This window comes from Plasmodium malariae, assembly GCF_900090045.1.
Source record: "Plasmodium malariae genome assembly, chromosome: 12".
Lineage (NCBI taxonomy): Eukaryota > Apicomplexa > Aconoidasida > Haemosporida > Plasmodiidae > Plasmodium > Plasmodium malariae.
In genome coordinates, this window is record NC_041786.1 from 1,719,506 (window position 1) to 1,746,127 (window position 26,622).

The window sequence follows — 26,622 nt, forward strand, 5'->3', positions numbered from 1 at the left end:
ATTTACGTTAAAATAATGGCAAATTCTATTATACATTATTTTCCAAACTTTGATAAAAAACCAGATATGCGTGAATGTTTACTATGTAGACGTAATAAAAAAGGTATAAAAATAAATAAATAAAATATACATATGTATATAATTTTGCGTAGATTTATATATATTACTATTTTAAAAGCAAAATTGGGAGAAAGTGTAGAAAATGTTTGCCCATGCCGTACATTTTTTCATAGTTTTTTCGAGGACTTGCAAAAAATAGAGCTATATTTTGTATATATTTTTATGACCACTTTTAACACACATACGTACATAAATATAAATGTATATACCTTTCTACATGCTTAATATATGTGCATTTCTCCTTCAAAAAAGTGAAAATAGTACTTAAAAGCATTAGTGGCACGACGATTTTGAAAAAGAATAAAATTCTGATAAATGGAAATGAAACATTATTTTCCGTGTTAAATTTTCTTAAAAAAATATTTAACAGATATGAATATATAGTAAGAAATGTTTATAATTATAAACATACAAATAAAGCTTGCTTATGTTTATATAATACTTATGTTTACATCATGTGTACGTGTACATCATGTATATGTTTACAATTCTCATGTCGTATTAATAGTTTTTATTTTTAACGAAAATAGTGAAATATACGTATCTACATTTTTGTTTGCAGTACCTTTACATTAATAATACCGTAAGTCCAAATCTTGATGATTTCATATCAGACCTTTTCGATGTAAGATCTTTTTAGAAAAAATTAAAATTCAAAGAATCATGTGTACATATACATGAATGTATATATATGAGTATATATATATGTATAAATGCCCGAACAAAGACACACAAAAACATACATATGTATTATACATACGTATTTATTTTATGCCCCCTTTTCAGCTGTACCAAATATCAAACAGCTTAAATATCTCATATAGCTTCTCACCAGCATACTAGCAGGTAAAGGAAAAAAAAGTATATATCAAAAAATGATGAGAACATAAAACCGTTTGATAGCGTCAAATTTGTTCCGTTATAATTATATATTCATATATATATATATATATATATATATATACATATACACAATACATTAGTGCTGCGCACGATTTAAAAGAAAAAAACATCAAAAAGGAAAATGGCAAGATGAATATGTAGCAAAATAGAATAAAAGAAAAAAAAATGCACTCTGAGTAAAATTAAATTTTATGAATAAACCAAAACATACCATAAATCATCTTTGTTTTCCGTATTTGGAATCTTTTTACTAATATTATATTTTTCCTTTTTTAATAGAAAAATGAATTTATTTAGTTTATTTGTTCTGTTACCTGGTCCTACTTTTTCGTATTCATTTTTGAACTGCTATTCTTATTCATGCTTTTTTATTTAAATTGTACCGGCTTGAAAAGCTTACAATTTCTTCGTCGTAAATATTACTGCTACTACTACCACAACTATGACTATTGCTTCTGCTGCTGCTTCTAGTAGTACTAGGACGTTTGCATGAGCTATTTTTATCTCGCATTTTAGCTTTATTCTTAACATTAGCTGTTAAAACACAGCTATCCTGAGTGTTCCTCTTTTTTTTATTTTTATCTTTTTTTTTACTTAAATTATAAAATTGAGCATTAAAAATAGCATCTTCTTGCACCTTTTTTTCTACTTCTATTTTGTATTCTTTATTTTGTTCATCTTTTTTATTATTTGCTTTTTTTAATGCTTTAATGTTTTCTGCATATTTTTTAAGTTTATCTTTATCATTTTTTTGATCCTTTTCTAAATTCTGAATTTTTTCAGTAAGATATGTTATTCTACTATTCTGTTGTTGAATCTTCTTTTTACAATTTTCATTTTCATCTATTTTTTCTTTTATATTCTTATTTAATTTTTGAATTTTTTCCTCCAATGTAGTAATTTCACTTTCTTTTGCATTCATGTGCTCATTTATTTTATCTTGTCTTTTTAAATTATTACAAACAGCTTGTTTATTTTTTGCATTTTCATTTTGAAGAGATATTATTTTCTCATCCAAACGTTTTACATTATTATTTAATGTACCAATTTCATTGTTTTTTTCGTATATTTCATTTTTTAAAACTGTTATTTGTTCACTCATGTTATTAATGTCAACATTTTTATTCTTATCTATATGTAGTAAATGTTTTATTTCTGCTTCTAACTCTTCTTTTTCACAATGAAATTTATTTAATTCTTGCAACAGCTTTTTTTCATTTTTTCTTAATGTAATCACCTCTTTTTCTTTTTCGTCGTATATGTGTTGTAGCTCCTTGCACTTCTTGACGAAGTTTGTAATCTGAAATGAGCGAATTTTTCACAAGCACAAGCAGTTGTACATACATACATAAGCATATACATGCATGAGCGTATACGTACATTAGCGTATACATGCATGAGCGTATACATGCATGAGAATATACATACATGAGCATGTCCATATATACACATATATTCTTATACATTTATATGAATATACGTATGAAGCGTATGTTGTACATTATCATGCACATGCATGTGCACACAAAAATTCATTTTTACGCACGTGAGCATGTACTTGTCATGTTATGCCTATATATTGCACACATACTTGTGATGAAAAGGCATCATTTTCCTGTTTGAGGTTGTTTATCTCATCTTTATTATCTTGTAAAATTGAATTTAACTCCGTCAGTTTGTTAATTAAGTTATCTTCCTCCACTTTGCAACCATTTTTATTCGAGTTGTTTAAAAAGTTATTATTATTGATAGTATTATTTTTTAATTTTGTATCTTTTGTTTGTTCTGCAAAGAGAAAAAAGTACAATCAGGCACATACATGTTCGTATGTATTATGCATGTACGTGTGAATATGTAAACAAATGTTACCTACATATATATATATAATGCAAGTATATATTCTTATATGCGCATGGCCTGCACACATAATGAGACCTTATTTTTTATATATCTAAAGCGTAAGATATATTTTTTCGTTTTCTCATTTTTTATACATAGTATTTCATTTAACTTTTTAGAGGATATACTGCACTGGAGAATTTTTTATTTTTATCTTTTATTTTGCTCATTTAAATTAAGAAAAAAAAAAAAAAAAAAAAAAAAAATCGCTTGTAATCAGCCAGGTCTGTATAAAAAAAGAGTGGAATTTCATTTAGTCATAAATAAACAATAAAAATGAATTACAGTGAATGCTTACATAAGTTTGTTAATGCGCATTCGGATAATTTCTTGCAAAGCTTTTATGCAGTCGTAGAAAGTTCACAAGTAAGAAAAAAAATAATATTTATTATTGAATGCCATTTACAGGAATTAAGCAATTTTGTGCATATATGAAATGTATATATGTATGCTCATACATATGCATATATATATATATATGCGTTTAAAAACATACACATGAATAATGCAGAGCTCGTAATTAAAATATTACGTATTTTGATATTTTGTTTTTTTTTAAAACTTAGATTTATTTTCTGTCTTTTTTTATATATGTATAAATTTTTTTTTTTTTTTAAAGATAGAATGTCTTGAGTGCCCAATAGAGAAAACAAGCACAGATAACTTTTTAATAAAGATATATATTAATAATATAGTAAAATAAAAAAATTATTTCGATACCAATATATATGTAATATATGTAATGTATGTAATTTGTGTAATGTATGTAATTTGTGTAATGTATGTAATTTGTGTAATGTATGTAATTTGTGTAATGTATATGTATATAGACAAATCTATAATATTTGTTATACTGTTGTATAATAATAATTTATATATTTTTTCATGGCATTTTTAATCTTCACTTTCTTATAGATACATAACATTAGAACGTTATTATTGACATGCATAAGCGGGTCAGTGAGTAACCTACTTCATAATACGGTTATCGACGAAAAAAAAAAATGCTTTTACGTAAATTGTGATAGCGACATTGCTACGAATACTCTTCATAATACTGAGGTAAAGAATGAGAATAAACATTACGTTAGAGATGATGAACGCAAAGAAAATATTAACAAAACATTCAGTGGTGACGAGTATTTTTTAAATAAATGCAAAACGATATACTATATGAGAAAAAGCTTACAAAATGCTCATATAAAGACAAATGACAACATTAACTTGAAAAACAATATTTTAGATTGTTATATATAAATAATTTTATTATTTCTCCATTTTCTGTTGTTCCTTTTTTTTTTTTTTTTTTTTTTTTTTTTACAAATAACTTATTGAGAAGAAAAATTAAAAGTACTGCAAAAAAAATAGCTAAAAAATAGCACAAAATAAAATAAACATGAACCGACTTGAATAAACAACATTACATAATCAAACGAATTGTGGCTTCCTTCCCTGCTGTTTTAGCTACACATTTTTTTTTTTTTTTTTTTTTTGTTGAAATATATACATCGTTAAGATGATAGTCTTTGTACAGATTATCCATCTGTTCGTCTAATTTGCTTTCAAAATAATAGTTTGACGTTATATTAAAATTCGTCATATCATTTACACAATCATAAAAATTCTCTATATTTCGTACAATACTATTTATTTTATTTGTTAGTAACTCCCCAAACGACCTAGAGCTGTATATTTTTCCATTGAAAATACAAAACATTTGAATAACCTTTTTGCAAAAAACATTTTTCAATTTATATTTATGTGTCAACGAAATATGAAATATAGAATTTGTATTATAATATATATGAATACCAACTAAATCAGAAGGTTCATTTATCTTTAAAATACTAAGGTTATCATAAGTTATATCGTAAAGGTATCCTTCTTCATCATCATTAACAATTTTTCCTACTCGAATTTTTTCATTTAAGGATATATGACTTCTAGATGTATAGAAAGGGGATGTGTAAAAATAATTTAATGCATTTTCTGTATTGTTCAGTATATTTTTCGACAAATATAAGTTATCAACATACTCAATTTTATTTTCTTTTTTAAGTGTAGATTCGTAATACGATTCTGTCATTATCTCCCCCTTTTTCCCTTAAACAATAACAAAAAAGCAGTTATTCGGATTCGCGTCATACATATGGATATAACACATATATATGTACACATATACATATACATACATACATACATACATACATACATACATACATACATACATACATACATACATACATACATACATACATACATACATACATACATACATACATACATACATACATACATACATACATACATACATACATACATACATACATACATACATACATACATACATACATACATACATACATACATACATATAAATTTTATGCAAACATACTTTATATTGACACCCTCTTCTTATTCCTCTTGTTATGCATATATATTTATATGTATACACTAAGTACCTAATTGGTAATATTCCGTAACGTACTATGCACAGATTTGGAATTCGTTTTAGATTAAAACCACTTAATTTAATGATTGAAAATTGAAAAAGAGTTTCCTTTTTTTTTTGGAAATAAAATTTTTTTCTCTATAAAAATTTTATTGGCTTTATTATTTTTTCATTTACCCAAAAAGAAAAAACTAATACAAAGTAGTACAAAATGGTACAAAATAGTACAAAATAATATAATTAATTCTGCAAATGTATAAAACTTAAAAGGTAAAAAATTCAAATGTAGGAACTCACATGACGAATACATAAATACATACAAATATAAGTTTATATATATATTATAAAAACATAAGTTCGTAAAGAACGATTATAATAAATATTAAATACTAGTGCTTTACTTCCTTTATTTTAAAGGTGCAGTATTTTTTATGTATTACCTAAAGTTTTTAAGTTTCTAGTAATGAAATATACAATTTTTTTTTTAATATAGTAAGGTTAACTTAAAAATTTTAACCATGTTTTTATGGTTCAAAAACTATGTTTATATACACATATTTGGTAATTTGAGAGAAGCATAAAAAAAAAAAAAAAAAAAATAGCATTCAAAATGACTTGAAAAAATAAAAAAAATAATTCAACAAAATTAGTTATAAATATATAAATGGAGAATATAATAACAATATATAAAAAGTAATAGGTGTATAAAAGGTGAATGGTCATATAATAACATCATGCTTTTTATGTTGTTCATAATAGAATGAGATAACTTAAGGTGAACTTAAATGTTATGTATGTGATTTGCGAATATACATTTATATATTTATACATAAACACACACATACATGTGTTAATCCTTTTAATAAAATACATTTTATTTAAACACAAGAAACATATTCATCATTTATTTAAACAAAACATAAATCTGCATTAACACATATGTTTGAAAAAGAAGTTGATCCTGTATTCATACTATGCTGGAGGAACAAAATTGAAACTTCAGCAATATGTAATCCAATAATATATCAATTAAAAAATAGTTTTAAACGTAGTCTTTAACAAACTTTTTGTAGAACAAATATGTATGTACATATATTTGTATTATATATATGGACATATATGTATTATATATATATTACGTATGTATGTATAATTAAATAATTTTATATCTGTGGTTAACATATCAACTTTTTACTAACATTTTACTTCTTCATTGATACAATTAAAAAAAAAAAAAAAATTATATATATATATATATATATATATATATGTATGCATGTATGTATGTAAATTCACACTAATTATAATCTTTTAACGATTTAACTGTTAACAAATGAAAAAATATTTCCAAAATAAATTAAAAATGGCATAATTATAACATAGAAATTATTTTCTTGTACCTGCATAAAGATATATGTGCACATATATATATATAAAGTCATATGTTATACTGTTGGGCACTTTTCGTTTTTATATGTACATTTAAATATTAAAAAATAGCATCATCAGTAAATTAGAACATAGTGCAACACAATGAAGACATACATACACATATGTATGTATACATAGATATTATGTGCTCACATATGTAAAAATAAGAGAATTCGAAAGATACAAGGTATATGAAGTTTAAAAAAAAAAAAGAGAAAAATATCCATAACATATCCATAACATACTTGTACGATAATGATTATAATATAATATTAACTGTTCAGTATTGTAAGATTTAACGAAATAAATGTAGTTTGTTACATATAAAATTAGAAAACAACTTTTATAATAATTGAAAACATAAAAAAAAAATTGTATATATATGTATATATGTAAATATATGTTTGTATGTATAATATATATGCAATTAAATGCAATTCTTCGATGAATGCAATTAAAATTTATAAGAACTGATTTTATTAAAAAGCTCCTTTTTTTGTCTTCTCGATAAATTTTCAAAGGCCTCGTAAAAGTCGTCCAAGTTATTTTTGTATAATATGTCGTCAGTTAATTTCTTTATATAATTCAAAGTGTTTTCATTTAGAATTCTTTTACATGCTTCATAGTCACCCACGTCCGAGTCAGTAATGCTGTTAAGAAGCTTCTTTATTTCGTCATTTTTTGATATTTTACTGCTATATTTTTTACTAATGAAAAAAAAAAAAAAAAAAATTGTTATAATAGTGAAAATAATGAATAGCAAACCAACTGTACAAATGTAGGAAACAAAAATGCCTTAAATTTTTATAAAAAAACGTAAAAAATGGATAGGGGCAAACATACATCTAGTGTTATATACTGATCATGAATTTTATGCAGCGTCTTACTTCAATATATTTATTAACAATCTTCTTAATAAGCGATAATAAAAAAAGGAACGCGCTTTTTTCCAAGGGACTATTTTTCTAATTGCTCCTTTCGATTGCATACATGTGGACACATCATGTAGATCTGCGTATTTATGGCATACTTGTAAATAAAATGGCAAAAGTTCTTTTTCCTTCTCTTCGATTTCTTTTTTTATTTTAATTATATCCTCGTCTTCCTATGTAAAGAAAGAAAACACATTTTTATAATGTACATCGTTACAACTACATAGGATGAATTTCCTTTTTAATGCATGAAAGCAAAAAGAAAAAAAAAAAAATTAAATAAAATAAAATTTATTCCAACAATATATCGTGGAAAAAAAAAAAGTACATCTATCTTCTTCATATATTTTATGAAACGTGAAAAACTTAAAAATATCATATATGAAAACAGACGAAGGTAATATCAATAATCTTCTTTTTTATTCCCTTATTTTTTGCCTTTTTTATTTTCAAAGTTTGCGTACCTGCGCATTTAACAACTTCTCGTTCAGAGCAATTATAGACGAATCAATGCTGTGCATTAATTTCTTGATTTCTGGAAATCGAAATTTCACTTCAACAATACCGGGTGGTTCTAGTATACCCCCTTTACTGTACGTATCTGCATACATTTCAATTATTTGACTATTCAGAGTTTCATCTACAACTACCCATGATCCACCTCTTAACTCACCCCCAATTGGAATGTAAACGAAAACAGGGTGTTTATAATTAACTAACTGATTAACTATCATAGATCCAAATTTCAAAATACTATTGAACATGTCCATAGTACCTCCAGAAAAACCTCTCCAATTAGCAAAAACAAACAAAGGCAAATTCTCTTTACTGAAATCTTCGATAGATTGTGCAGTTTTATATGAATTATCTGGTAAAAATACACAAGGAGCATGTATTGATTTAATAGTTTTTGTTTTTAATGCTGGATCGCATGGAATGACATGTTTTACTAAATTCTTATTCACAGCAATAAAACCAATTGGTATTGAACCTAATTTTCCTCTTCCTGCTATAATTCCTTTTCCCCATTCACTCATATATTCGAAGTAGCTATTTTTATCTAAAAATCCCTGTTTTGTATCAGTTCCTCTTATTAACTCAACAATATCTGTATCGTTCAAATCATCTGAGTCCATATCATTTATCTGCTTAATAAAAAATTTCGCTTTGGAGCTTTGCTCTTCTTGTAATTTGGTATGGCCATTTTTATTTTTGCTAAATGACTCTTCACCAGTTCCTGCTAGGCTAATTGGTTCGCATATTTTTACTCCTATGTTCTGGAAATTACTATCTACCTTATCATCTGTGATACTATATATGTGACCATCAATGTAATCTTCTCGGTTATCACCTTGTTTTCTAGCCTTCTTTGGTTCTGTGTTTTTTCCTGGGCTTCCAGTACCTCTTAACATGCATGGTCTAGTGGAGCTGTCATAGTTTTGTTGTTTATCCTCCATTTCCTGCACCGTTTCATCCTCTTCTGCCCTTTCAATAACGTCATAGTAATCAATGCTCGTTTTAGGAACGTAAGATAGCCACTTGAAAATTTTATTTATCCCATCTTGATCATTTTCAGCTTCTATTTGAGATATTCCATTCCTCATCATAATTTTTACCCCACCCAGTTGCTCATTACTAACGTAAACTTTTTCTCCTAATATTTTATTTAAAGCATTAAAACCAGTTAATAAAAGAGATGACCCTTTTTTCTGAATAATTCTTTTTCCAAGCCTAACCAAATATGCACCTATTCCAACACTTCGTCCTGTTACATAGGATAAGGTGAAAATTTGTTCATATGCTTTTGATGTTTCTCCTGCGATTAACCCACTTCCTCTTAAATTTTCTACTCCTATATGATTATTTAAATTTCCTACTATGCCATCAATAATATATCTCTTTTCATTATTTTCCATAATTTCGTTTAAAAATACAATATCATCTTTTGGCATTTTGTCCTTTACTTCTTGTGTTATATATATATAATTATAACCAAGCTCTTTCTTTTTATTATCCTTCCAACATACCTTAATTTTATCCATTAAATAAGTATATAAACCTATTCTAGCTCCAGAATTACAAGATATATAAATACGTGGTATTTTCTTTTCCCTTGCATAACATGATATTCCATAATATAATTCATCCTCTAATACACTGAACGATCCACCATATGTTGTTATATCATTTATAATAAAAACTATATCTCTCCCTTCTTTATATTCATCTGTTCTTACATTCATTAAGAAGCCAATAACACTTGTTTTATTTTTTCCTACATTTATTTTATCCGTTAAATAAAGAGAATTTTTTATTCTAACATCATCAGCACTTAGATTATCGCAGTTCTCAAATAGGGACACACATTTCCCTTCACTGCTGTTTAATGAGTTATGTTTATCACATAGTGTATTACTGCTCGTATTACTATCATGGGTACTTCCCTCATCATTATGCTTAGTACTATGCACACCGCTTCTATCACTGCTATGTTCGATGTTTCCATAATTAATGTACCCCCCATTACGTTCGTCATTACGTTCATCATTACGTTCATCATTACGTTCATCATTACTTTCGATTTTTGTTTCTTTTCCAATCTGTATTGAATTGTGGTCTAACCTAAACTCCTTTATGCTATTAATGTAATTAAAATTATTATTTAAAGTGCTGTTCATTCTATTCAGGGCTATATCTATTAACTTAATAAAATCGTACGCGTATACAGTGTCGACATCTCGTGCTCTTTTCCTTTTTAAATACAAAGTGTCAATATCAAAAGGGGTAATTTCATTTATTTGTTCAATAACATTTTCCTCATTATCGAATAGGACATGTAGTTTTAATAACCTATCTAATTTTATATTTATTCCGCTATTTAAATATTCCTTTTTTTTTTTATAAACTTTTATATATACATTATTAACATAGTTCTCTAGTAAAAGTTCATTATATGTGCTAAGGAAATATTTATACGTCTCCTTGATCTTATTTATTTGCTTCTCTACTTCTTCATTGTTGTAATTGTCAATTATCACACTGTATGTTATGTAACTAGTTATCTTCGTGTCTTCAACCAAATCTCTCAATCTGGCAATTCTTATATCTCCTACTGATTCAATCAATTCTGATATAAAGGATGCATACACTTGCTTCTCTTCTTTATTCGAAAGGACAATTTTGTCTGTTTCTTTTGATTCGTTAAATGCGAACAATGACCCACACCTCATTCTGTTTCGACGTTTTAAATCATTCATATCAATAATTCTTTCAGCAAATAAAGACACATGTTTATCATTATTAATACTACTATTATTACTGCTATTGGTACTATTGTTATTACCACTATTGTTACTACTATTACTACTGTTATTATTACTATTCCTATCATTATCACTTTTGTTATAAATTCCTAGGAATATCTTAGTCTTTTTAATCATTTTTTCTCCTACATTTTTTAATTTATAATTCTGACAACTGTTTTCAAAAGAGAAAATATGTTTTTCATAGGGTAAGAAATTCATTCTGTCATCTTCATTCATTCCTTTTTTTTTTTCTTTTAATGTGTTCTCTAATTCTTTACTTTTCCACTCATATATATCTCCATAACTATTACCCGAGTAATTATATACGTACACATTATGACAATTTTTCAAAAGACTAGATATATTGGTTTGAACATAATTTAAAAGTTGTTCACTCTTATTTATTATGTGTACATTATTTAATATTTCATCATATGAGTTCAACTGTTCTTTCATTATATTAATATTATTTATATAATCATCCATATCATTATTACATAAAATTAATAAGTTATCAAACTCTGAATCATTAAGAGAAAATTTCAAGCAGTTGTCAGAAACAGGTATCGTTTTAATACTAAAATATTTATACAAATTACGTACATAAATTTCTAGCAATGCATGATTATTCTTCTTTTGTGTAAGTAGCGAAGGAATGAACATATGCTTGTCACAGGAATGCTCTAAAAATAATTCCACAACTTGTTCATTATTGCTTTTTCTTAATAGCTCCTCAAATTGGAGGTATGTTACATCATCATTATTATTATTAGCAGAGATGTTTCTATCGATATTAATAGTATCAATAGCGCTGGAGTTGGTAGATGTGTTCGTGGAAGCCGTAACCGTGGTAGTATTACTGTTTTTCAGATAGGCATGTAATTTCCTCCTTTCTTGCTCTTCCAAACTATCGTAACTTAATGCATTTCCAAGATAGGTAACTAATTCTAAATGTTTAGTCAAAAAGAGGATAAATCTTGACAATAAAACTACATTCCCAAATATTTTCCCTCTAAAATTTTTTAATATTTTGATTTTATCTAAAATATCTAATGGCAATTTTATTTCTTTACAACTATTTAACAAATAGTTTAGAATCATTTCTACAAATTTTATACTCAAATAATTGTATGTATATGCATGAATAATTTCATACTGCTTTTTCTTGTCTGTGATATTTGTGTATAATATATCATATACTTCTACTTCTGTTATAATTTCTTTTATCGAAAATAAAGAATTATATTCTATAAATTTGTTTAATATATAATTCACATTTTGAAATAAATTATCCCCTTTTATTAACTCTTTAAAACATTCTGTATAATCTTGTTCATACCCTTTTAATAAGTATTCAATTCTTTTCATATTTGGCAAATCTAGCATATATCGATTATATTTAGGTGCACTATCATTAGAATGTGTACCACTACTATTGACTTTGTCATTGTCATCTATGGAATAATTATTCGATATACTATTGTTGGACTCACTATTTTTCGTCGTATTTTCATTTAATGAATCACTGTTTGATATCTTTTCATTTGAAATATTTCTAGTGGAAACTATTTCACTAGATAGACTGTCCTTGTTATTGTCCTCATTATTGTTGTCATTATTGTCCTGATTATTGTCCTCATTATTGTTGTCATTATTGTTATCATTATTGATATCATTATTGATATCATTATTATCATTAATATTACTCCTCATCTTGTTATCACTACTATTATAACTATTACTTTTTACTTTATTAATAGCCGTATTATCATCGAGGGGCGACAGACGATCTTTCGTTAACAGTACTGCTAGGAGACTTTCCATATTATCACTATCCATTGAACGATTACTAACCAGATTATTAACGAAATTATTATGCTGTCTATCATTATTAGCAGCATAGTTCACAGAATCACTAGATATAGATTTATGAATTGAAGTTTCAGAATTAGGTATTGAACTGATGCTTGGTAAACTTAAACTAGTCAAGTATGTTTTGACAGCATTAAACCTATCATTCAGATAATTAACTGCTGTTTTTTTCTTATTATCATTTTCATTTCTCTTACAAAATAAACGAAATATATGCTTTTTTTGCTTTAAAAATAATCTATTTTTTCTATTTCCTTCACTTAACGACGTATCCTCATTTTTGTAAAAAGTGTCTTCACGATTTTGCCCTCCTTTTAGATCTAGCGTCTCCGTCTCGTCACTATCCAGCACTTCGAACGCATTATGGCGCGTGTTAGACATGTTAGAGGTGTTAGAAATGTTGGAAGTTTTAGACATGTTAAAGGTGTTTGAATTCTTAGAGGTATGTACAATATGGGAAACATGGGCAGTATTAGGTGCATTATAAACATTAGAAGTATGCACATTAACCGCATCGTTCACGTGAACACCTTTGGATGTATTCCCTTGTATCATTTCCCCTTGTTCATTTAAGGGATTTCTATTTCCATCTCCGTTTGGAACTGTTTTTTTCACACAACTGCGTGCGGTTGCACCTGTAACATTAGTATTACTATTAGTATTATTATAATTATCACTATTAATATAACTACTCGTGTTATCCTTGCTTCGGAGAGCTCCTAGCTCTACTTCTGAGTGTTTTAATTCATATGCGTATTTGTTTGACAAGTCTAAATGCTGCGTAAACTGCTTAATTTGATCTTGCTCTTTTTTCTCTTCCATCTGTTCACTTTTTTCATCTCTTTCTATAACTCCTAATAAATCTCCAATTTTAATAATAGTTCCTTCGGACATTTTATGTTTTAATATACCTGTTTCTGTTGATTTAAAAGTCATAATCATTTTCATTGCTTCTACTTCTATATAGTCCTCATTTTTTTTTACTTCCTCACCATCCTTTATTAAATACTTGACTATTTTTCCATTAGTATTGGATAATAAATGAAATGGATTGCTTATTTTTGGAATAAAAATATTGTCTTTTTCTAGATGCATATGTATACCTAAGCTATCTTCTGAACATGTATATATATATGTTTGATTATAGAAGCTAGCAAAAATTTTGTTATTTTCCTTTTCATATTCTGCAAATATTTCTAGTTCTTGACCATTAATTTGTAGTTTGTATAAATTCTCGCCGGTATTATATCCTTTGAAATCATATTTCACATTCTGAAATATAATATCAAAAATATATGCATTCTTCATTTTTGTGTTTAATCCATTCTCGCTGCTGTTACTTTTACCGCTACTGCTACTTCTAACGTGATGAGGATGCTTCTCCTTTGGCATGATACCAATATCTTCTCTATTTAAATTATCCTCAACCTTTTCCTTTTCATTCATAAAATAAACAAGCAATTTAAAAATAGAAGCACATAATATAATTATATGAAAGGTGTTATAATAAATATTTTTCTTTTCTTCTATTATGGTATCTAACCAATTGGTTGTTATATCATTATCGATAAAAGCTTTGGATTCTAAAATTTTCGCTAAATATTTTGTAACAGTTTTTATTTCTCCATCTATATTTAATTTCCTTAAGGATAGAATCAAATTTTTTCTAGCTACTTCTCTTGTTTCTCCTTGTGCAAATATATGTCCAATTTGAGAATCCGAAAACTCATGAACGAATCCATCGTTAATGGAAAAATAACCCCACACATCTTTTGAATTTTGAAAATTTATTCTTTTTACCCTACCAGATGTTGGCTTAAAACTGTCATTACTATTTTCTGCTGTAATTCTTGCCGCAATAACATAATTATTTATGTATGGTGTATTATTATAAAAGTCGAAATTTTCTATGCATTTGGCACCACTTCCTTTTGATATGGTATCAACATTATTCATTGATGTATTTTTTGAAATATCATTAGGTATGTTCACATGGATGTGTGTATTGTTTAATATATCATCTTCATTCATTTTGGTAAGATTCCCCCTATTTTGATGCTTTTGACTATGCTGTATTTGATTATACTCAGATGTTCTTTCCCCTTTAATCGGTAATGTACTTTGGCTCGTAATTCGCTCATTAATTTTATATAACCTGTTAATATCATCTATATTTTGAAGAGGAATACCCATAGCTACTTGGAGTTGTATGGATATAAGGTTAGTATTTGTTATTCCTTCCGACACCGGATGCTCCACTTGCAAACGAGGATTTAACTCTAAAAAAAAATATTTTTGTTTTACTTGATCATATAAATATTCAATAGTTCCTGCTCCTCTATATTTTATCATTTTTGTTAAACGTATTGATGACTTTTCCATTTCTCTAAAAATATGATCAGGAACAACTGATGGTGGCCCTTCTTCAAAAATTTTTTGAAATCTTCTTTGAGTAGTACAGTCTCTTCCACTTAAGGAACAAACATTACCATACATGTCACCAACTACTTGTATTTCAATATGTCTTACATTATTACATACTTTCATTAAAAATATAGGAGAATCTGGTAATTCATTTTGTACTTGTTCATATGCTTTTTTAATTTCTTTTTCACTTTCTACTTTTCTAATCCCTTTTCCTCCACCTCCTTGTGAGGCTTTTATCATAACTGGATAGCCAATTCTATCACATTCTTTTATACATGCTTCTAACGAATGTATAGTAGATTTATTATATATATCATCTTTAATTTTATTTTCAAAATTGTCAATTATAATGCTATCACCACTCCATTTAACAACAGGTACATTCACACTTTGAGCTAAAATGTTAGCGGATATTTTATCTCCTAAAGCTTCCATCACCTGACCAGTTGGCCCGATAAAAATTAAATTCTCCTTTTCTAATAATATAGACAATAATGGGTTCTCAGAACAATGTCCCCATCCTGGCCAAACAGCATCTACATTTTCTTTTTTTGCAATATCTATTATTAAAGGTACATTTGCATAATTATTTATATTTTTACCTGAAGGTACCTTAACTACTTTATCTGCTAAGGAAATATATTTTGCATTACTTCTAATATCATCATCTGTAGCTAGAACTATAATTTTTATTAAGTTTTCATCATAAAATTTTTTAAATAACCATTCTTTTAACGATAAAATACATTTTAGGGCTGCCATTCCATTATTTGCAATTAACAATTTTTTGATAATTTTTTCATTTTTATTTTTTAAAAAATTAAAATAAGGATATCGTCTTTCCTTAATATAATTTACGTATTCTTCATGCGCTTTTTTTTTTATGTAATTTTTTTCTTCGTATGTTGGAAAATCTGTATGATCAACGAATTTATTAATCTTACTGCTACATGTGCTTCCATTTACCTCGAACATCTTATTACATTGTGCATTGTTACCTGATACCCTATTTCCTTCTTCTAATTTGATCTCTTCATCTAGTAGACTTCCCTCATATGCATTATCTACGTCAACCCTCTTAGAATATTTTCTACAGCTACTGTAACTGTTATTAGGTAAATTCTGGATATCACTTGTATCATTGTTTCGAGATGAAGAATTCTTTGGGGTCTTAAAACTGTAAAATAATTTGTTTAAATTTTTCTTCTTTTTTCGAACATTTCTTTTACTGAATATTATACCGTCCTTTAACATATCATCTGAATACGCATATAACATCATATCGCTTTTTGTCTTTTTTATAATGGAGGACGTAGAAGGCGGAAAAGTAGACGATGGAAAAGAGGAAGTTGGAGAAAAAGACGATGGAAAGGAAGACGAAGAAATGAAAGAAGAAGAAGAAGAAGGAGAAGGGTTTGCTACATAATTTATATTATTCATATTTTCTTCAATGTTGTTATATGCGATATTATAATTTGATAAATAATCTGATTCTTGTTCTATGTAAGAACCTCCTTTATTATTATTACTTGTATTTTTTCTAATAGTACTCTTATCGTTTATATTGCTCGAGTAACTATTTTCTCTAAAATTATTTTGAAAATAATCATCCTTAGATGTGACACTTATAAAACTTTCTTTAGTTTCATCATGTATTTTACTTCTTGTGTTATATGCATATTCTTCATCAAAGTATTTTTTACTTAATCTTTCATTTTTTTCCCATTTTGTATCTTTGGAATGATTGTCTAAAATGTTAACATAACCTTGCTCATTAAGGGGAAATGGTGAACTTTCAGTATTGCTCTTCGAACTATTGACTGAATTATCTGCATGCTTTGATTTTTTTATTTTAAAAAAGGAGTTTGATATTTCTGTTCCCTTGGATACAAACAAAGGCACAAATTTGTTTCTATAATTCTCATACAGAATATTATTAGACCCTTTTATACAATGATGATATGCTTCTCTAGTATCTCTGTCAATGAAGTTATTCTTTTTAATATTATTATGCATGTGTAGATAATGATTATTACTATTTTTTATTGACTCTGCAAGATTTTCAAATATAAGAACAAATAAAAATAATAATGAAAAGCTATTAATCATTTTTTGATTTTACTCTATTTACTTTTCCTTTTATTTACAACACATAACTGCAAAGCACAATTCGTACGTATGTAGCAATGGCATTCGACGTATGTAGCAATGGCATTCGACGTATGTACATATATATATGAATAGACGTATATATAAATAGAAGTATATATGAATTGACGTACATAAAGGTAGGAGTATACACGAATAGACTTATATATGTTTATATATTCAAGTGCCTCTGTATGTGACAAAAAATTATCTCCTTCTAGTACGAAAAAGTATTCTTCACAAATGTGCATACATACATGCATATATAGGTACAAACACATTTCTTCTCTTCATATATGCTCGTTTTAACTGGCTATTAACAGATGGTTAATTGGCGGTTGATTGATGGTTAATTGGCAGTTGATTGATGGTTAATTGGCGGTTGATTGATGGTTAATTGGCGGTTGATTGATGGTTAATTGGCGTTGATTGATGGTTAATTGGCGGTTGATTGATGGTTAATTGGCAGTTGATTGATGGTTAATTGGCGGTTGATTAATGGTTAATTGGCGGTTGATTGATGGTTAATTGGCGGTTGATTGATGGTTAATTGGCGGTTGATTGATGGTTAATTGGTGGTTGATTGATGGTTAATTGAAGGTCGATTGGTGGTTATTGGCCTTAAATTGCTGATTAATTGTCACTTAATTATTTCTTAATATATATTTTTTTTTTTTTTTTTTTCAATATTTTATTGATATATTTTGCATATTGTGCATTACTGATCTGTTCTGTGGTACCTTAATTTTTTCGATCTATGCACCTGAGCATTTTAAATAAAATAAAACAAAGTTAATGTAATTCAAGTATAACAAAATATTAACACGTAAAACATTGCTATAAATAAATATATGAACATAAATGTTTATGAACAATATAAAATACACAAATGTTGCAGTAAAATATAAAAGTTTTGTAATCTATTTAATTTTATTTAATTATTCCTGGTTATCAAAAAAAAAAAAAAAAATTAATTATATATAAGCTTATATATATATAGTATTTATATATGTGGCTCAAATAAATTTGCAGATTACCACTATATAAATATAATAACATATGTATCTAGATTTTCACGATCGTTGTTTTTTTTTTTTTTTTTTTTTTTTTTTTTTTAAATCTTAATTTTTATATATTTTTTTTATTTAAAAAACTTTTTTTATATTTATTTACTTTACTTTTAACAAGTAAAAATAGTCCCGTTCTCTGCAAAAAATTTTTAGTTGCAATATATGCATACATAAAATCATAAATATATATATATATAACATATGTGCAATTCCTTCCTTTTTTATTTCCATATTTCTCTTTACAAACAATAGAGGACGAACAATTATACTCTTTTATCAAACATATTTTTATAAAATGTGAAGTGTTCAGATAAAAAAATTAAAATGGTTTTATATATCTAAAAATACTTATAAACATAGTAGAACAAATATTTATTTCTAGGATAATTACAAAATAAAGATGCTTATTTTTTGCTTGTTATATTACGTCAATTATAAGAATTGCACAATTCTAAAAAAAAATACTAATCAAAAAAGAAGGGGGTTCAAATCGAATCTTTAATCATTTCGATAATGTAAATTAAAATAAAATAAAAATATAATTATATACCAACGGAAGGATTACATGTAGATATATCCCCTAAATTATGCAGTTAATCAAAACAATTTTATTTATGAATTAATTGATTTTATATAATACTTACATATAAATATAAATATATATATATTTATATTAATAAATGTACTCATATACAACATATAGCATTTTTATAAAAAAATATTAAAGCTATTAATTATTTTATGTACATATATATACATATAGCATATGCACATACGTCACATTCATATAGTGTCTTAAAAAAAAAGGGCTCCAGCTTACAAAATAATAATACAATAAATTTATTCTTTTAAAGTACATATTAACAAATTAAAATTCCAAGGCATATTTACGCATATAAAGACCCACGAAAAATGAAAAAAAGGCAAAAGAATTTCTAAAACGCACGTGCGCATATGTACTATATATATTATATATTTTTATTTATTAATTTATGTATATTTTTACATATTTGCATGTATCATTTGGCATATTATCAATCTACTATATTCGAATTTTCAAAAAAAAATAACACTAAAATTAAAGGAGCGCAATTTGGATGTTTTTTTTTTTTTTTTTTTTTTTTTTTACAGAATTTACATGATCACAATTAGTTTATGTCAAATGGAGCTATATTAATTTGATAAAATATATATATAACATACATTTTAGATAGTATAAACTTTTTCAAAGAACTAATTAAAAAAAAAATTAGCATGCAAAAAAATGAAACTATTAATATATATCAAATTTTCATTTTTGCATTTGAAGCATAAAAGCATGTAAGGTACCAGAAAAAAAAAAAAAAAAAAGCTTGACAATATATATATATTTATATGTGTCCCTTGAAATTATATAAGTAGAATGAACGTCAAAAATAATTAGTCGTTTCACAACAAAATAAGAACAGAAATAAAAAAATAAATTATATTTTCAACAAAAAAAAAAAAAAAAAAAATTTTGAAAGCTCAAACATAAGCGCAAAAACGTTGAATTACTAATAAAAATGCACAACAAAGGTAAAAATTTTAAATGGGGAGGAAAAAAAAAACTAATCAATGAAAAAACGAAATCACAAACTAAAATATAAATAATACTGTAAAAAGTAAGCTTCAAACGTGAAGCCAACATAGCAAATCCATTAATCAAGTCCGTTAAAGCAAAATAAACGAAAAAAAATAATATAATATATATATAATAATATTAAGTAATAATAAGTTAATAAATAAAAATCCGCTCTATATATATATTTTCCTTTGTCGTTATCATACTGTTCTTAAGCAATTGTTTACAAGTTCAAAGTATTTTCAGCTCCTATTTTAATTTACAATTGTTCAGCAGTTTTCTTTTTTGTGAAAGAACGTACATACGCGTAATGTATATACGTACGTACACATTTATACTTAAATAAGTACATATTTAGCACGTATTTATATATAATACTATGAAATATGCAGAATATTACATAAAACAAAATACACTGTCACTAAACATTGAAATAAACATTTTATCCAAATCGTTCGTTAATGATTTGCAAATTTCCAAGAATGTGCTGAATTATATTAAGGCTTCAGTCATCGTTGAAAAAATAAAGGACTTTCTAGATTTTCATTTATATAAAATTCAGTTACAATTAATTTATACAAATTCTTCGAATGATAATAATGTGATTTGCTTAAAAAAAAATACGAATAATGCAACATCCTCCAATATTTTCTCATCTGTTAAAAATGTGAATGACAGGGAAAGCTCTTCTTGTCCTGAAGGACTCAAATTTAATTGTAAAAATTATTCTTTAAAAAGTAAACTAAATAATTTTGTGCGTAATGAGAAAAGTGACGCTAATTTATCTAGCAGTAACAAAATTATATGCACAAATAGCAGTGAGGAAAGAATATTAAATACTAATGAGAGTATAAGGCTAAATAAGTTAAACTTCTTAGTGAAAACAGAATTAAAAGAGAGCGAAGGAGAAAATGAAGGGGGAAAAAAAAATATTGCTGTAGAATTTACATCAAATAATACGCTTTTCATCAATGGTAGTAGCAGTAAGCATAATGTCGATAAATCTAAGATTGAGCTGCAAAAATTAAGCAAAAGTAGAAATGAAAGTGATTATTTTGAAATATCTCATTTATTAAGAGGAAAAGATCTTTGTACAAAAGATGTTTGTATTTTTCAACAAAAACATCTTTGCAGATACATATTTTTACCTTCAATTTTGTCGGTACAAAAGGCAAGAATAAAAACAATTCACTTTTTACTACAAAAAAAATTGAGTATTATATTATTATTAGACATTGTTGTGAATAGAAAAAATAATAGTTTCTTTGAATTAAGTGCAAACATTGAATTAGATAATATGTTAAAATTAAAAAAAAATATTATAATATTGTGCAGATCTTGTAATTCAAATATTATTATGTGTTCAAAAATTAATCTTATAATGCCCCACTTATATTTACGTACACCCAATTTCTTTGATCATGCATTTTGCGAAGAATGTACCTCATTCTCCTATGATTCTATAAATGATGTTGACAATAACATTTTTGTTCTGTCTAATTCCTTATGTTTTAATTTTGGATTAATAAAAGATAGTAAGTTAGTTGTTAGAAAAAATGCAATAGGTAATTATAGGTATTTTTTTTTTTGTAATTTTTGCTTCAGTCCACTTGGTTATTTAGAAAACGAAAATAGTAAAAACTTTTTCTCATATATTGATAATAAAAATATTAATGATTCTCTAAAAATTTTCTTATTTGATTTTATGCATCAAACGGATAAACAGGAATATACAAAACTAGATAAAATTCTGTTCATAAATCGAAATAATAAAACTGTGAAGATAAGCAAAAAGGATGGGCAACAAATCGTAAGCTACAACACAGAATGTTTAAACAGTATCAAGTTAGAAAAGGAAAAAAGCTTATTAAAAGGTGGATTATTGGCACATAATGTTGTAGATCTAGAAAAGGGGTATTATAATGCTTACAGCGAGGGCTCAAATAAAGGGAAAAAGGATGATAAACATGAGAAATGTGAAGACACAGAATACAATAATACCAGGAGCAGTGACTTAGATAATGTAATCAACATTTGTAACAACCCAAAAGTTTACCTGTTTAAGCATAAAATAAAAATGCAGATGAACAAGAAAAACATCTTTAAAAATTACAATGACTTGTTATTTCTTAACGAATACATGCATAATAAATGTGAAAAATATAAAACAGCCGTATTTTATTTAAAAAATGACCAAAAAAGAAAAATCATTGAAATAAGGATTTTTATAAAAAAGTTATATATTTGTAAAATTTTGGACGTGGAAAATAATTGTGAAAATTCTGCATTTTTTCAAAAAGCGATAAAAGTATTATATTGTACAAAAGAAGAAAAGGATATAAAATTCGCCAATTCGGAAGTAATTATTGTTTCAAAGGAAATTTATGAGGATCTTTTAAAAATGTTGATTAACTATTCCTTTGAATTGGGTTCTTTTAAAAATAAGTTTTTATCATACCTCCATTTGGTGCAGTAGGTAAATGGAAAATAGCCCTATCGAGGTTAAGAAAAAAAAAAAAAAAAAAAAAAAAAAAAAAAAAATAATAAATAAAAAAATAAAAAAAAAATAAAAGGAAATTTAATTCAATATAAAATAATATAATGTTATCAAAATTAATGAATAAATAACATTCATTTAAGGCTTGCTAATTCATTCCTTACAAAAAGCAAGTAGTTAATTAACTTGGCATTTTTATCTAATGAGATAGTAAGAATCTTTGTTTTTTTTTGGCAATTCAGTTTATCTTTTTATGTGACTAGGACAGTTTTACATCCTATGTATTTATATGGCTTTTTTATTGCAAACATTCACAGCGTATCTCGTGATACACCTCGTACATTTTTTTAACATTCCTACTTTCATGTGTAATTATTATATTTTAAATTAAAGCGTTTTAAATCAATCATGTAAGTTATAACATTAAGTTGTTACTACATAACAAAATAATTCATTGAAAATGTTAAAATGAATTAAATATTGAAAAAGCACAAAGGTGTAAAACAAATACATGCATACATATATACATAAATGCACACATACACTTAACGCGCACAACCAACAAGGTGAACAATAAAGATATAAAATATAACCAAACATTTGAAAGATTTAATAAAAAAATAAGAAAAACCGTTTAAATAATAATATATGATCATTGCATATTAAATTCGGATTAAGTGATAAAAAAAATAAAAAGAACAGAAAGAAAGATGGAAAGAATGAAGGGAAGAACGACGAATGAAAGACGAAAGAAAGATAAAAGAAAGACGAAAGAAAGATAAAAGAAAGACGAAAGACAGACGAAAGAAAGACATAAGATAGAGAAAATAAATTTAATTAAATCGCAGTATTATTTAAAAATGGTTACAAAAAATTATTAAAAAAATGCACAGTCGTACTTTCGTTCTTTTTTACGAACACAGGAAAATGTGCGAAAAGCTCGCTAAGAATAATTAGGCAAACTTTCAATATTTCGATATTTCAAAAGTTCGATATTTCAATAGTTCGATATTTCAATAGTTCGATATTTCAATAGTTCGATATTTCAATATACCGATATTTCTATATTTCTATATTTCAATGTATCAGTATATCCATATTTCAGTATTTGAATACTTCCACATTTCAATATTTGAATACTTCCACATTTCAATATTTGAATACTTCCACATTTCAATATTTGAATACTTCCACATTTCAATATTTGAATACTTCCACATTTCAATATTTGAATACTTCCACATATCAATATTTGAATATTTCCACATTTCCACATTTCCACATTTCCACATTTCGACGTTTCATTACTTCGTTCTTTTCTTTGTCCATTCTTGCATTCATCTGTGCAAATAAAAAAAAAAAAAAAATTTTAAATAAATGTAGCGTGTTTTCATATGACTTCTTTTATTCAAATGGTAATCAGCTTGGGACCAAAATCCTCACATATATTTTTGATATGAAGACACCAATCATAGTGCCAAATATAAAAGATAAAAAAACTATATTCGGAGCTAATTTAAGATATTGTTCTTTGTTCTTTTTTCTGCATGCTTCGGGTATTTTTAAAAAAACAGAATTAGATAATATTCCATGTGTAAATCCAAATGTATATGCTAATGGAATTAAAAAGTATTGACTGTTCAAAAATGAATTTTTATATAAAACTAAAATAACAAATATAGGTAGAAAAAATAACCTAAAAATTTTGATAATGGTATATATTACAAAATTAATTTTAATAAAAAAGTTGCTAAAAATATGAACTAACAAATGTGCTAATGAGTCACCAAAAAGTAGAACTCCTGATAAAAGTCCTTTCATTTCTTTGTTTTCATCAATGCATGCAGGAAAAACTGTTGGGTATATTTGATAGCTAAATATATTTGCAAGAAAGGCTATAAGCATATATTCCCAAACTACACTCATCGATTTGAATGAATCAAATAATATTTCTTTGTTTATTAAAAAACCTTTATCTTCAAATTTTTCTCCTAATCTTTTTACAAATGGCAAACTATATATTTTATATAATATCATAAAACAAATTATTGATAAAAAAGAAATGACTCCATAAAATAATGAAAACATTTTACAAAATTTATTTATATCATTTTCAAAAAATACATATGCTCCCAATACATATAATACAAAAACAAGAAATCCAGACATCGATAATCCACATACATAAGCACTACAATATTGTTTTCTAAACAAAACACATATTTTAATTGTTGTCATCTTAATTACACAAGATATTATACCAAATGGAACTGCACTAAATATTACTATTTTATGTCCTATATAATCACTTTTAAAATGAACAATTAAATGGATTATTCCTAAAGAAAACATTGTAAGAAGAGGCTGATATACATTCCATCTTAATCTATAACTTCCGATCAAATGTAAAAATATACATACAACAATTAATATTATACTTTCCATTAATGCGAATTCGTTGATCATAATATCTGTAACATTAAATGCATGTCTGAAATAATCTGACATTGATACTATTATAAAATATGGGGCGTCAGCTAATATTGCTATTAATCCGTACGCAATAGACAACAACATATAATACTTTTCTTCTTCTAATTCATCTCTTTTTTCTATATCAAATTCGCATAATTCTTCTATATTTGCACTCATTTTGGTACTATCATATAATTCGTTTATTAGTGTGTTCGTTGTACTTGTTCCCTTAACATGATCCTTATTGTTACTTGCCGCAGGTGCAGATTTCTTCCACTCCAGATTATTCATTTTTTCGTACTGTCTGTATTTATACTGTGTTACGCTGTTACTTTCGACGTTGTTTTTATTGATAACAATTTCTCGAAGATTTAACTTTATTGATAACTGCTTCTCTCTATATTGACTTTATTGATATCTACCTCTTGATGCGTTCATATAATTCCATGTACACCTTTGTTCAAGCGAACGACAACAAAAAGTATTGAGAATTTCCCCGTATAATAGTATTAATTTCATGCATGAACCTCTACACAAAATTCACACACACTAAAATTTAAAAAACAAAACGCACTGTCGAATTTTTTTTCTTGATACTCTCTTGTCTTTGGGCAGACAAAAAACTATCAAAAAAAAAAGGGAAAGGGCGTGTTATCCATATATATACATCTATATATACAAATATGCATCTTTATAAACGTATACACATCTGTATATATATTCACATATACAAATATACATCTTTATATACGCATACTTATCTACATATACATATCCACACGGTACAAATTCGAAGCATTCATTTTTAATATTTCTCTTTAGGCTCATACAATATGAAAAATTTGCAATTATAAACGCACGTAAAAGCATGTATAAGGAAATATGTACGTAAGCAAAATTTATGCGATAGTTAATATAATTCTCTTCTTCAAATAAAACATATATCCCCTTTTTAAATATAGGAAAATCAACTTCTTACATTATTGAAGTGTTCTCTTTAAAAAAAATTAAAAAAAATAAAATAAAGTAATATGGAGAAAAAGGTATATTGTTTAATAGATATTATACTTTTTTTATCCTTTATGCTGCAACAATTTATACACGTTAATGTTCATATATGTACACTTAAACATGAAAAATTATTTTTATAAATAAAATCTATTTAATACAATTATTTCATTACGTCATCTTAAACATATATCTGTCAAATGGTAAATATAAATACACAAAAAAATACTTAAAATTTTATTAATAAATTCATAAATTTAAAATTACAATTTGAAATATTTTTTTTTTCTTTTTTTTATTATTGAGGTATAATGCAGTATTTACAAATTAACGAATTTTACCATGTACAAAACTAAAATTTTTCATTTTAGATAACAAACATATAATCCCTTCGCCATTGTATTTTACGTAACAAAAATAAATATATATTCGTATAAGTGTATATATATATATATATATATATATATATATATATTATTT

General features: G+C 26.0%; 7 protein-coding genes across 7 annotated transcripts; 3 read left to right on the forward strand and 4 right to left on the reverse strand.

Annotated features, from left to right (window-relative positions):
- Positions 1-15: 15 nt before the first annotated feature.
- Positions 16-963, forward strand: ATG12 (autophagy-related protein 12, putative; the record flags this gene model as incomplete). The annotated part of the gene is made up of 4 exons (XM_029006685.1): positions 16-103; positions 373-503; positions 683-745; positions 907-963. The coding sequence occupies 4 exons, from the start codon at positions 16-18 to the stop codon at positions 961-963; spliced, it is 339 nt and encodes a 112-aa protein (XP_028863150.1).
- Positions 964-1,381: 418 nt separating this feature from the next.
- PmUG01_12047000 (conserved Plasmodium protein, unknown function) lies at positions 1,382-3,092 on the reverse strand (the record flags this gene model as incomplete). The annotated part of the gene is made up of 3 exons (XM_029006686.1): positions 1,382-2,323; positions 2,615-2,808; positions 3,035-3,092. The coding sequence occupies 3 exons, from the start codon at positions 3,090-3,092 to the stop codon at positions 1,382-1,384; spliced, it is 1,194 nt and encodes a 397-aa protein (XP_028863151.1).
- Positions 3,093-3,198: 106 nt separating this feature from the next.
- PmUG01_12047100 (conserved Plasmodium protein, unknown function) lies at positions 3,199-4,179 on the forward strand (the record flags this gene model as incomplete). Its single annotated transcript, XM_029006687.1, has 3 exons — positions 3,199-3,288; positions 3,542-3,616; positions 3,838-4,179. The coding sequence occupies 3 exons, from the start codon at positions 3,199-3,201 to the stop codon at positions 4,177-4,179; spliced, it is 507 nt and encodes a 168-aa protein (XP_028863152.1).
- A 163-nt stretch (positions 4,180-4,342) lies between these two features.
- On the reverse strand, positions 4,343-5,008 carry PmUG01_12047200 (conserved Plasmodium protein, unknown function; the record flags this gene model as incomplete). The annotated part of the gene is made up of 1 exon (XM_029006690.1): positions 4,343-5,008. One exon carries the CDS (start codon positions 5,006-5,008, stop codon positions 4,343-4,345), a length of 666 nt encoding a protein of 221 aa, XP_028863153.1.
- A 2,251-nt stretch (positions 5,009-7,259) lies between these two features.
- ACC (biotin carboxylase subunit of acetyl CoA carboxylase, putative) lies at positions 7,260-17,450 on the reverse strand (the record flags this gene model as incomplete). Its single annotated transcript, XM_029006691.1, has 3 exons — positions 7,260-7,512; positions 7,693-7,910; positions 8,202-17,450. The coding sequence occupies 3 exons, from the start codon at positions 17,448-17,450 to the stop codon at positions 7,260-7,262; spliced, it is 9,720 nt and encodes a 3,239-aa protein (XP_028863154.1).
- Positions 17,451-20,541: 3,091 nt separating this feature from the next.
- On the forward strand, positions 20,542-22,638 carry PmUG01_12047400 (conserved Plasmodium protein, unknown function; the record flags this gene model as incomplete). Its single annotated transcript, XM_029006692.1, has 1 exon — positions 20,542-22,638. The coding sequence occupies one exon, from the start codon at positions 20,542-20,544 to the stop codon at positions 22,636-22,638; it is 2,097 nt and encodes a 698-aa protein (XP_028863155.1).
- A 1,440-nt stretch (positions 22,639-24,078) lies between these two features.
- On the reverse strand, positions 24,079-25,425 carry NT3 (nucleoside transporter 3, putative; the record flags this gene model as incomplete). The annotated part of the gene is made up of 1 exon (XM_029006693.1): positions 24,079-25,425. The coding sequence occupies one exon, from the start codon at positions 25,423-25,425 to the stop codon at positions 24,079-24,081; it is 1,347 nt and encodes a 448-aa protein (XP_028863156.1).
- Between the last annotated feature and the right edge of the window lie 1,197 nt (positions 25,426-26,622).